We start from the raw sequence: 13,536 nt of genomic DNA on the forward strand, positions 1-13,536 counted from the left end.
CTCCCAACTAGCAAGGACGAGCCTCCTGCAGAACCAGCGTTGATTTGCCGAATGCTATACAATGTATAGCGTTCGGTAAATCAACGTTGGTTCTGAATACCGTAGTATTCTATCCAATACCTACTCGATGGAATACTACTCGCTCATCTCTACTAGTGATATCTCAGGTTCGGTCCTGTCTCGCACTTCAATGTTGGCATCATATGAAAGCTCAGAATATCTAGTTGGAACAACACTGAAGATACAGCCTTTTGAAGGGACCATCTTGCCTTTGGAAAACGCTTCAGCTCTGCATATTCACATTGCAAACGTGTATGGACTTTCCCTAGTAATAGTCAGTTACAGGATTGAGAAGAACGTTAGACAGGATAATAAAGGATATGACAAAAAATATTGGAGTCACTAAACACAGACTCCCCCTGCCCAGACACAATAGGAGTGACCGGCTAAGTCAGGTGTATGGTGGATCCAGTAGGGAGCGCTGCCTTGGCTCTCGGGGTCTCAGCGGGGCAGTCAGGCAGGTCCCATCCTCCAGCCCACCATAGCTAATACATGCAGAGCCTTGGCATTTTTAGGTGTTGCACTGAAGCAGAGGCAAACCATGCCTTTCCTATAGGCAACCCTCACCTACCTGGTTTGATGTGGATACAGCAGGTGGTGCTTCGTACTAACGGCGCCACCTACTGGATTCACAGCGTATCAGGCAGCCCTTGATTTTACCCTCTCCATTCTGGCATGCACACCAAGAGTCCCTAAGTCTGAGGCCGCACAGTGCAGGAACGCAGCTTTTTTTATTGCAGATTTTGCTGCATTTTTTTTTTTTTTTTTAAGACAAAAGCTAGGAGTGAACTTAGCAGAAGGAAGAAGCATAACGGCGTCTTATTTATTCATTCATTCCTCACTCCTAACTTTAGCTCAAAAACTACAACAAAAACATGCGTTTCAGCAACGTGGGGCTTTCCTCTGCAGACTTTCTGCTTCAATTATATCTATTCAGAAAATCCCCGGGTTTCCGTAGGTATAATTGACATGCTGCAATTTACAAACACGCAATGGTTTTGGAAATCGAAGCATGTCAGCTGTGGATAATTCTCTTTCCAGTCTGTCTTTGTAGAATGGGAGGAAATCCACGCAAACACGGGGAGAACATACAAACTCTTTGCAGATGTTCCTGGCGGGATTCAAACCCAGGACTCCAGCGCTGCAAGGCTGTAGTGCTAACCACTGAGTCACCGTGTTGCCCCGTGGCTGTGGATATTGTTCTGTAATGTGTGGGTAGGATTAGCCAGAATCCCATTCACTTTGCAGGTACTGTGTTCATGCTAACTTTGGGCCCCGGCCTAAAGGAATTTTCCAGGAAACTACCGTATATTGATGGCCTAAACAGAGTGATAATATATCAGTGGGAGACAGACACTCCTCCACCACACAGATTAGGTGGTGCTCAGACAAGTACTGTATCCTCTTCATTGTACACATTGGTCCACAGTAGTAGTAGTAGTGGTGCAAGGTATTGCAAGGTATTTTACTCTACTGCAGGGATAGGGAACCTTCAGCTCTCCAGATGCTGTAAAACTACAACTCCCAGCATGCTTCATTCACTTCCATGGGAGTTCCAAGAACAGCAGAGCCAGTATGCATGCTGGGAGATGTAGTTTTGCAACAGCTGGAGACCCGCACGCTCCCTGCACCTGCTCTACTGGAACAAAACCAAGTGTCCCGCATGGCCGCTACTAATGCAACTGTATGCAAGTATACAGAATATTCTAAACAATGGATAGCCGTCATCCAAGTACTGCAGTCCCTTCAAAAAGTGGCAGACCACTGCAAATCTAATATGTGGAGCCTATGACAACATCCTAACAAGAGAGCATTGGAAACTCCTTTAAAGAGAGTCTGTCACCAGGTTAGAATCACCTTTCCCCTTGTGAATCGGCGTCTCTATTGCCTAGAAATTGTTTCTGCCAATATCTTAATGAGCTCTTTGAAGCAATGCGTGCGTTGCGATTGGTCCAAAGAGCTTATGTGCACATTGACAAAAACGGATTGTAACTGGTTAACGGGCAGCGATTCACAAGGGGAACACACTGTGATTCAGGTGACCCGAACCTATTTATCTCCTGGCCTGGGCTGATATGCCAAGTTCTGGTGACACACTCCCTTTAATATAAATAGGTAACATTGAGTTCCTCCAGCTACATGTGTGAAACTAAGTTATTTTTTTGTAAAATTCTCAGCCTACACTAATGCACATTACTGGACGTCAATATTTTATATACTTGTGCAGTGGTAAGAGCTGTGCCAGCCAGAGTATACAACCCGGACCCTGCTTAGGTCAGAAGGACACAGAGGTTGCTGTATAGTGGCTCTCTGCCCCAGCACCAATGTACACCCCCAACACCCTGCTGGGGTCAGTAGGGCATAAAGGTTAGCAGTCTAAACCTGTCTGCTCCAGTATGCTCACAGTGCCCTGCTAGGGGCAAGAGGACAAAGATGGTTACCAAAAAGCATCTCTTTGCCCCAGCACCAGTATACGCCAAAAGTACCCAGCTAAGGTCAGGAGGGCACACAGGTTAGCAGACAGCAGTCCCCCCTCTGCCAGGGGCACAGGTTACAGGACAGCAGTCCTCCCTCTGCCAGGATCAGGGGCACAGGTTACAGGACAGCAGTCCCCCCTCTGCCAGGGATACAGATTACATTACAGGACAGCAGCCCTCCCTCTGCCAGGATCAGGGGCACAGGTTACAGGACAGCAGCCCTCCCTCCGCCAGGATCAGGGGCACAGGTTACAGGACAGCAGCCCTCCCTCCGCCAGGATCAGGGGCACAGGTTACAGGACAGCAGTCCTCCCTCCGCCAGGATCAGGGGCACAGGTTACAGGACAGCAGTCCTCCCTCTGTCAGGGTCACACATTATAGTCCAGTCCCCCTGTGCCAGGGTCAGGTGGGCACACATTACATTATGGTCAGGTGGGCACACACATTCCATTCCCCCCTGTGCCAGGATCAGGTGGGCACACACACATTACAGTCCCCCCTGTGCCAGGTGGGCACACATTACAATATAGTCAGGTGGGCACACACTTTCCATTACCCCTTGTGCTAGGGTCAGGGGCACACAATATATTACATTACAGTCCCCCCCTGTGTCAGGTGGGCACACACACATTCCATTCCCCCCTGTGCCAGGGTCAGGTGGGCACACACATTACAGTCCCCCCTGTGCCAGGGGCACACATTACAATTTAGTCAGGTGGGCACACACATTCCATTCCCCCCTGTGCCAGGGTCACACACACACATTACAGTATCCCTGTGCCAGGGTCACACACACATTACAGTATCCCTGTGCCAGGGTCACACATTACATTCCACCCCCCCTGTGCCAGGGTCAGGGGGGCACAGGTTACATTATATTACACTACATTCCATTCCTCCCTCTGCCAGGTCACATTATATTACATTCCATTCCTCCCTCTGCCAGGGTCAGGTGGGCACAGGTTACATTACACTCCACTCCTCCCTGTGCCAGGTGGGCACACACGACATTACACTCCACTCCATTCCTCCCTCTGCCAGGGGCACACATTACAGTACAGTCCCCCCTCTGCCAGGTCACAGGTTACGTTACATTATATTACACTACACTCCATTCCTCCCTCTGCCAGGGGCACAGGTTACATTACAGTCCCCCTCTGCCAGGTCACACATTACACTCCACTCCATTCCCCCCTGTGCCAGGGTCAGGTGGGCACACACATTACACTATACTCCATTCCATTCCTCCCTCTGCCAGGTCACATTACATTATATTACTACACTCCATTCCCCCCCTTTGCCAGGGTCAGGTGGGCACACACGTGACATTACATTACACTATACTACACTCCATTCCCCCCTGTGCCAGGGTCAGGTGGGCACACACATTACACTATACTCCATTCCTCCCTCTGCCAGGTCACATTACATTATATTACTACACTCCATTCCCCCCTCTGCCAGGGTCAGGTGGGCACACACGTGACATTACACTATACTACACTCCATTCCCCCCTGTGCCAGGTGGGCACAGGTCACATGACATTACACTCCATTCTCCCCTGTGCCAGGTGGGCACAGGTCACATGACATTACACTCCATTCCCCCCTCTGCACCCGCATTTGTATTATTGATCATGTTGCCAATCACTGTCCAGCGCAACTAAACAGGAAGGGGCGTGTCCGGGAGTCACCCTCCACCAGTCAGGAAAAGACACGAGTGACGTCACCTGGCCCCGCCCCTCCAGCACTCTCCTCCCCACCTCCATCTCAAGCACTTCAGACCCATACAAAAGCAAGATGTCCGCCATCTTCAGTGGCTGCGACCCGGCTACTCCCGCCGAAATCCCCCCTCCCTCCTCACCCCCGCCCGCCTCAGCCTACACGGGCACCCCCCGCCCCGGAGATGGGGTCTACTTCGGGTCGAGTCCCCCCTCGAAGGGCAGTTATTTTTTTTTTTGGAAGGCGGCCTAACGTGCCCTCTGCAACAAACCGCCACGGAGTCGGGTGGCAGCGGGGGACAGGGAGGGGAGGGGGGAGCAGCCGTTAGTGCGTTTACCTTGATGCAGTATGGAGGCTCGTCATATGTAACCAGCATGTACCTGTCGCCCCTACTAGCCGGATCCCGGGCGCGCAGCTGCGGGGACACAAACACAACAAGGGGGGAGTCAATAGCACAGAACAGTCAACAAGCCCCACAGCCGACCCCCCCATTACACCCCATGAGGGAGACGGAAGACGTCCTGTTACCTTCATAAATATCTCAACCGCGCCTTTGGCAATATCCAAATACGTCGTCCCCAAATACGTCCGCTGGTTCATAGAGGCGGACGTGTCTATGAGGAACAGTAAAATAGGCATTTTTAGCGCATGCCAGGCGGTCACCGCACCGAAGCGCCAGCCTAACGCTGCCCTTTATTGCCCCCGGGGTCGCTGCTCATCTATAGGTCGCTGTCTAGAGGGGGTTATTTGGGGGGTTCGGGGGGTATTGCCCCCTCTCTGAGGTGTTATGGGTCCCCGGCCGCACAACGGCCCTCCTCCCCGTGTACTGCTCACTTGAGCTCTGAGTCTCTTCACCGTGTTCACTGATAGATAACTTCTCTTCCTAACCCTCAGCATTGTACCATGTGACTGGCCGCCTCCTCATTGGCTGCGCCGCTATTACATATTCATGAGCTGTCCTTTCTGAAACCATACCAGGGCGTCACGTGGTCTACAGACGTCCCATTGGCTGATAGGTCATTTGCATAGATGAATATTGATGAGCTGGGCGCGGCTTCTCCTCCGCTTTGTCTTGTGGGAGTTGTAGTCTGACGGGGCTTTTTGTCGGTGTCCATTTTTGGGGCTGTGTTAGCGGAGTGCGGGCTTGTTGTGTCGCTGCCCGGGTGCAGGACTGGCCAGAGGCCTCCAGGGAGGGTCAGGTCACACAGGGTCGGGTCTAGTCATATCATGGTTGTCTCATTAGCAGAAAATGTCACGTGGGAGGGACTTGTGGTAGGGCCTCACTTGTAAAATAGGGCCAGATTGGGACTGTGGGGGGGCGCTTTATTACAAGCGGCCATATAGAGGCACATAGGTGTATAGATATTACTTCATACATAGTGGCATCGTCCGGGAGAGAAAAAGATGCAAAAAAATGAAAATAAATCGTCACCTCGCTGTTACCCATGTCCGCCGCCAGGTTATTCTCCCAGAGACGTCCCCTCCGAGGCCAGGGATTGTTCTCCATTGGACGTCCCCTTTAAATGTACATACATGACCAGAATCCATAGGGGTGTCTGTGGCAACAACGTCCACGTCATGGGAACAGGACGCAACGATTGGGTTACTGTGCAAAGACCAACCAACCTTTACGATAGGTCATCCATTAGAGATCTGCTGGGGGTTCGACATCTGGGTACCTCGCCGATCAGCTGCAATGTTCATATGAGCCTTACCCATACACAGCACTGTACATGGCCCAGGTGTCGGACCCACCGCGGATGTTCAACTAAGAACCTATACTAAGAAATCCAACTTAAATGTCAAACCCCTTTAATAGACGTTTACTAAAGTCTTTAATATGGTGGAACGGGTTACACACAGTCTCCCAGTGGTCATGTGAAGACCTCCTCTGGCCTGTCCATCTTGAGTCACGATGCTTGTTTGACCACCAAGGCTTATGAGACAACCATTGTCCTCTAGCAGACTGGGGATAAGTACTCCGCCATACAGTGATCACTGCAATCCTATGTATAACCCTGTAGTGAGCGGTTACACATAAGTGGCCATTTATTGGCTGTTCTTACGTCACCTCCAGCGTGATCCGCACAGGAATAAAGACTGATCTGCTGCCATTGTACAGAGCTCCCTTATCAGGAAGGAGTGCGCACCTGGACCTGTCCTTGCTCTGTCCTGTTCACATCACTATAAATGGTATAACCTGAAAGAGACTTATGAACTAATGGCTTTAGCCCATATACCAGTGGTGGTCAACCAGCGACTTAGAAGCCACATACTGTATGACACACTATAGGAGTCATCACCATATGCACTGGTTGCAGTAACACTACTTAGTGGACGTGTTCTTACCTCCAAATAGTGATCATTTAGTTGTAATAATACCAATCAAAATTCACATTTAATTATTTGTCTGCAAATCTTTGCAATTTTATGATTTCTATTAACTTCTACTACTATGTTACTACCATATATACTCGAGTATAAGCTGACCCGAATATAAGCCGAGGCCCCTAATTTTACCGCAAAAAACTGGGAAAACTTACTGACTCGAGTATAAGGGGGAGGGGGGAAATGCAGCAGCTACTGGAAAATTTCAAAAATTAAAATGGTCGGAGTTTTTGGTGCAGTAAGTGCTGGGTGCTGGGGAAGTGGAGGGGGTGTTTTTTCTTCCTCCACTTGGAATTCAGCCTGGCTGACTATAGGGGATCTGCAGTGCTCCTATTAACCCCTTCCCGACGGAACAGGAGCACTGCAGATCCCCTATATTCAGTAGACCGGGCACTGTCAGACACAGGGATACCTAATGTGTTTGTGTGTCACAGTCATTCAATACTTTTATATGTTTATATATACAGGGAAAGGAGGGATTTACGACTTTTATTTATTTTTCTTTTTTTTAAAGCTTCCTTTTTCCCACTACTTTATGGGAGATTCTATACATTACTATTGCGGCCGGTCATAGACCCCCCTCCCCCCCCTAATTATTATTTTTTTTTTTTGCTGACTTGAGTATAAGCCGAGGGAGGCTTTTTCAGCACAAAAACTGTGCTGAAAAATTCGGCTTATGCTCGAGTATATACGGTATATTCTCATGCTTGTTTTGGAAATCGCAACGTGTCCAAGCTGCAGTTTTAAACGCAAAGTGGGCATGGGATTCGCAAGAATCCCGTCCACTTTGCAGTTACTGTATAACGCCGCGTTTCCGGATATGTTTACTTAGAGGATAACAAAGGGGACTTGAGGTGGACCTCCGACTTGGATTCCTCTTCATTTGCATTGGCTTTCTATCATAGTGTTCCGTCACTGCTTAGGCCCAAATAAATGGAGTCTCGAGCCGCAGTAAGACAGAGCAGGAGGCTTATTTTTGCAGCATCTCTGCGGAGAGTCCTTCAAACTGCTACTTCTTTAGATGGTTCCAGTTTGCTAGTAGCAGACGCGATTGTGCTACAGACCTGCACCGAAACAGGATAAAGTGCATAAACTGCAGTATGTGTACATGGACTAAAACCTGCGCAGGCAGAGCAGGCTCAAACAGAAGCTTTGCTAAACACTAGAAACAGGAATCAGGATATAGGTAATAGAAAACCCGGAGGATACAGGTAGACAGAATACACATTACAGAAAGACTGGAGGCGACAGGTATACAGAAACAGACTAAGGGTGAATTCACACTGAGTAAACGCTAGCTTATTCTGAACGTAAAACACGTTCAGAATAAGCGGCGTCTAAAGCAGCTCCATTCATCTCTATGGGAGCCGGCATACGAGCACTCTCCATAGAAATGAATGGGCTGCTTCTTTCACTCCGTGCAGTCCCATTGAAGTGAATGGGGAGTGCCGGCGTGTACGCTCCGGCATGAGCAGAGCTTGTCGTATACGCCGGCACTCCCCATTCACTTCAATGGGACTGCACGGAGTGAAAGAAGCAGCCCATTCATTTCTATGGGGAGCGCTCGTATCCCCGCTCCCATAGAAATGAATGGAGCTGCTTTAGACGCCGCTTATTCTGAACGTGTTTTACGTTCAGAATAAGCTAGCGTTTACTCAGTGTGAATGCACCCTAACAGTAATAACAGGCTGGAGAGACACAGACCTAACAGAAGCGTGCATGCAAACAGTACGAGGAACTGAACAATGCACACATTGTTCAACCAGAGCTATACATAAATCCTACTAATATTATAAAGATGAAAGTTTGTGTGTTTGGATGTTTGTTCCCGATTCATGCCAAAGTGCCCCAACGGATTGCAGTGAAATTTGACACATACCTCCAATGGCACCCGGAAAGAAAGATAGGCGCATTAACATCACCGTAGGATGCCCGGTTTTCCAACTGCAAGCCCCAAAAGCACGGCCGGCGGAGGGTGAAGGACCTGCGATGATGTCATCGCAGCCATGCACACTGTTACCCCATTGGACTATGCGACGGAGGGGGCGGTGCTGTGGATGCTCAGGCTGGCCGCTGTCCCTTCACGCCACTCTGAGATTGGAGTGGCCGCCACAGGGGGCGGAGCTACTGGGAGGCATGAGGAGGGGGAGGCTGCAGTCGCAGTACAAGGCGGGGGTGAGGAACACCCGGTCGTGGGTACAGACGGGCCAGGGGAAGAGGACGCTGGGGTGTGGTGGGGGGGAAAGGGGGTAGGCAGGGTTTTGCGGCAGGGGGAGAAGAGGGAGGTAGTGGCAGCCGCAAGACAATAGGGGAAGGGCCACAGCCGCGCTGCAGGTGGGTCACACAAGGAAGGCGGGGGTCGCGGACGAAGTCGCGGGTATTGCTAGTATATATGTGTGTGTATGTGTGTGAATATACGGTAGGTTTATTGTGCCTTTTATACACATAGCACATAGTGTCACCTATATAGGATGCCTTAATATATGGGATACTATAATAACCATTCCCATCTGTTACCACCATTAGCAGGTTCCAGGATTTTTCTAATATTCGGATATTTTATCTTGTGATTTCTCAGGAAATGATTTCATAGTTCTGCATAAGTAAAATGAAATCTAGCAGCAGAATGTGTGATAAAATACCAAAATAGAAGCGTCTCACTTGTTAAAGTCTCACTCCAGTTATTATTTTCAGTCCCTAGCCCTTTAGTACAGGGGATACTGTAATATAATGAAGAATGACATCACTAACCTGGCGCCTCCTGTCATTGCTTGGGATGGGGTCCCCTGGCTGGTTATGTGATCGCACCCTGACCTGCCGAATTACCTCCCTTTTACTGTGTAAGTCTACAGGAGCTTGGATGTTAAACTCTCATAGACTTTCATAGAGACCGGGGATGATCACCTGACCAGCCTGGGGCTCCTATGTCAATTAAAAAAGTGAATGAATCACCAAGTGAATAACCTTTTATTTTTTGACAATTTTTTAATAAAAGTTTTTTACAGACAGGTAATACAATAAGGCATGGGGAGATCCATGAGGGACAAAAAAGAGAATGGGTGAAAGCAGGATACAAGAGAAATAGAACAAAACCACAGCAAATCCAGACAAAAAAAACAAGGGACAGCTAGAAATTAAAGTCTGTCCACCGGGGTCATTGTAAGACATTGGTGGGCCCAGTGCAAAGGGTTTATAAGGCCCCCCCATCACCACCACTTAGGAATACCTGACCCACAGTTCAGTGTCCCCCTCCAGCTAACCCCAAAGTTTAATGTCTCCCCAGTATAATTTCCACAACCAGTGGCTCCCAGTTTAATGTCTCCCTCCAGTTTAATGTCCCCCTCCAGTTTAATGTCTCCCTCCAGTTTAATGTCCCCCTCCAGTTTAATGTCCCCCTCCAGTTTAATGTCCCCCTCCAGTTTAATGTCCTCCTCCAGTTTAATGTCTCCCTCCAGTTTAATGTCTCCCTCCAGTTTAATGTCCCCCTCCAGTTTAATGTCTCCCTCCAGTTTAATGTCCCCCTCCAGTTGCCACCAATGTCCCATCCAGATTATTTTATGCCCCTCTTCTGTTTAATGTGCCCCCATGATATTATGTCCCTCTTGTTCCAAACACACCCAAAAAAAAAACCTCTAATACTCGCCTCTCCTCGCTCCCCTGCTGTCTCTGGTCCGGAGTCTTCAGGGAGTCGCAGGCGTGATGTAAGTGACGTCACCCCTGCTTCACCATTGTCTTCATCTGTGTTGACGTTGGGGCAGCCTGGGCCCACTGCCCGGACCACAAATGCAGTACTGTCTTCCTGTCCCTAGGGGGCACATGTTTGGTGCTCAGCCCTTTCTTGCACCAAAGATGCAGCTCATTATTTGTTCTGCTATCCTAATAATGAGCCCAGTGCCATATACTGTACATTATAATATGCCGGGCCAGTTTTAGATGTTTAGCTCCTACCTGTGCTTCTTCTATACACGGTGATATCAGAGGCTTAGTGGGTCAAAGAATTCCCTGGAGCAAATCCACCGGCACATTAGATGAATGAAGATGCGATTTAAGAATTCTGATAAAAGATTTCTGTAAATCCCTGGTTAATAGATAAATCAGAATAAATAAAATGTGCGGGTGCTAATTAAAGAATGTTGTAGTAGGACTGAGAGCGATCTCACCGTCAGTCACCTGCTGCCACCATGCATGCGGCCCTGTCACAGGCACATGCTCAATGGAAAGGAGGAGCCAAGCGCACAGGACGTAAAGGGTTAATCCCATCTCAGCCCTTTAGCCTGGGGCAACATTAAAAATCACAGTAAAATCGCACAACTTTTTGTACTTTTATGCATCGCGATGTCGCACAATGCAATTATTCTAATAATAATTTTTAGTAATGTACATTAAAGATTGCAATTAACTGCGTGCACCTGCACAAATGCACAGAAATAAAAAAAAATTACAAACAATTTCAGCAAAGATTGTGAAGGCAGCAATTATATGAGAGCGGTCTATGAGAGCGGTGTCGTTTGCAACATTGACATGCAACAAAAAGTCTACAAAAGATAGTGTGACTGTTGCATTGCAGTTGCGTTGCGGTCGAGGCGACTTCTGCTCCCCATTACAGGTGCACTAACTGGTCTGGGCTAGTTTGTTACCATCTGCATATCGATAACACGTCTGTCGATCCTGTGCCTTCCATAACTCCAAGACTCTTCTTTCTTGGTGTTGCAATTGCAATGTTGAGGAGCCTTTCTTAAAAAGCGTGCACTCCACCATGCAATCGAACCAGTCCCCTTACACATACATGGAGTACTCTGCTCTTAGAGATGAGTAAACCTCCTTGTAACAAACCAAGTTTCATTACAAATTTCCAAAAAATTTAGATTCTAACAAAGGCAAAATCTGGGGCATTCAGCTCACATGGATACTGACTAGTGGTAACCAGTGGCCCGCATTTTTCTGGTCATCTTTCAAGCACCATGCTATACGTTGTTGTCATCCCCCCCCCCCCTCACATGACCACTGAGGTCCAATTGGTAACATGGGGGCCCCCCCGAATGTCATCATTAAGAAGAAGAACAGCACGCCACAGGATGTCATGGCGGAGGCCAGGGAAGGTATTTGTGTTTCATTTCTAGACACCTCCTGTCCTCGGGAAGAGGCCCCAGGGTGTAATAAACAACTTATCCTGGCACATTTCGTTCAGACCAAAGAATTTCCATGGAAAATATATTTTCCACACAAAAAGTGCAAATAAATGTTGTAAGTTTTGGACATTTTTTTTTTGCAGTAAAAAACTTATATTTTTCCTGTGGGTAAAAAATTCAGACATGGTTATAATTCAGCCATAAAAGTGTCCAAAATTGTCTAAAATCCTGGATAAATGTGGCAAACAGCATGTTATGGCATTCTTGCACATACTATTATGCTCCATAGTGGCCCCTGCACACAGTATTATGTCCCTCAGTGGCCCCTGCACGCCATATTATGCCCCATAGTGGCCCCTGCACACAGAATCACACCCCATAGTGACCCCTGCACACAGTATTATGCCCCATAGTGGCCCCTGCACACAGTATTATGCCCCATAGTGGCCCCTGCACACAGTATTATACCCCATAGTGGCCCCTGCACACAGTATTATCCCCATAGTGGCGCCTGCACACAGTATTATGTCCCATAGTGGCTCCTGCACACAGTATTATGCCCCATAGTGGCCCCTGCACACAGTATTATACCCCATAGTGGCGCCTGCACACAGTATTATCCCCATAGTGGCGCCTGCACACAGTATTATGTCCCATAGTGGCTCCTGCACACAGTATTATGCCCCATAGTGGCCCCTGCACACAGTATTATGCCCCATAGTGGCCCCTGCACACAGTATTATGTCCCATAGTGGCCCCTGCACACAGTATTATGTCCCATAGTGACCCCTGCACACAGTATTATGTCCCATAGTGGCCCCTGCACACAGTATTATCCCCCATAGTGGCCCCTGCACACAGTATTATCCCCCATAGTGGCCCCTGCACACAGTATTATGCCCCATAGTGGCCCCTGCACACAGTATTATGCCTCATAGTGGCCCCTGCACACAGTATTATGTCCCATAGTGGCCCCTGCACACAGTATTATCCCCCATAGTGGCCCCTGCACACAGTATTATGTCCCATAGTGGCTCCTGCACACAGTATTATGTCCCATAGTGGCCCCTGCACACAGTATTATGTCCCATAGTGACCCCTGCACACAGTATTATGTCCCATAGTGGCCCCTGCACACAGTATTATGCCCCATAGTGGCCCCTGCACACAGTATTATGTCCCATAGTGGCTCCTGCACACAGTATTATGCCCCATAGTGGCCCCTAAACCCACTATTATCCCCCATAGTGGCCCCTGCACACAGTATTATGTCCCATAGTGGCCCCTGCACACAGTATTATGCCCCATAGTGGCCCCTGCACACAGTATTATCCCCCATAGTGACCCCTGCACACAGTATTATGTCCCATAGTGGCCCCTGCACACAGTATTATGCCCCATAGTAGCCCCTGCACACAGTATTATGTCCCATAGTGGCCCCTACACACAGTATTATGCCCCATAGTGGCCCCTACACACAGTATTATGTCCCATAGTGGCCCCTGCACACAGTATAATGTCCCATAGTGGCCCCTGCACACACATTACTATGCCCCATAGTGGTTTTTAAAAGACTCCCCCGAGTATAATGATAGTGTTTGTGGGGTTTGTGGGCCCGTGGCCTCATTTACCAGTTCCAGCTCCTTCTCACAGCCCCCTCTGCAGAAGTGGAAGCATTGGCGGCCGTGAGCAGGAGCCAGGATCAGTAAGTAAATAGGGCCCTTTACCTGCTGGAGCTACTCTAGCAGGTAAAGGCCTAT

The 13,536-nt window shown here is 48.7% G+C and overlaps 1 protein-coding gene across 3 annotated transcripts in view; it reads right to left on the reverse strand.

Moving 5' to 3' along the window:
- The window catches only part of LOC142184528 (integrator complex subunit 6-like), a 32,999-nt gene extending 27,869 nt beyond the window's left edge, over positions 1 to 5,130 (reverse strand). For 2 of the 3 annotated variants that reach the window (XR_012711838.1, XM_075259429.1), the window contains exons 1-2: positions 4,788 to 5,087; positions 4,597 to 4,674 (exon numbers count right to left, since the gene is read on the reverse strand). Coding sequence is in view for 2 of the 3 variants with exons in the window: in XM_075259429.1 (XP_075115530.1) it covers positions 4,597 to 4,674; positions 4,788 to 4,898 (189 nt within the window). In the remaining variant the exon portion in view is untranslated. Of the gene's footprint in view, positions 1 to 4,596; positions 4,675 to 4,787; positions 5,088 to 5,114 lie in introns of those variants that run through there. The other variant, XM_075259430.1, reaches the window with a different exon arrangement.
- Between the last annotated feature and the right edge of the window lie 8,406 nt (positions 5,131 to 13,536).

This window comes from Leptodactylus fuscus, chromosome 11, assembly GCF_031893055.1.
Source record: "Leptodactylus fuscus isolate aLepFus1 chromosome 11, aLepFus1.hap2, whole genome shotgun sequence".
Taxonomy (NCBI): Eukaryota; Metazoa; Chordata; class Amphibia; order Anura; family Leptodactylidae; genus Leptodactylus; species Leptodactylus fuscus.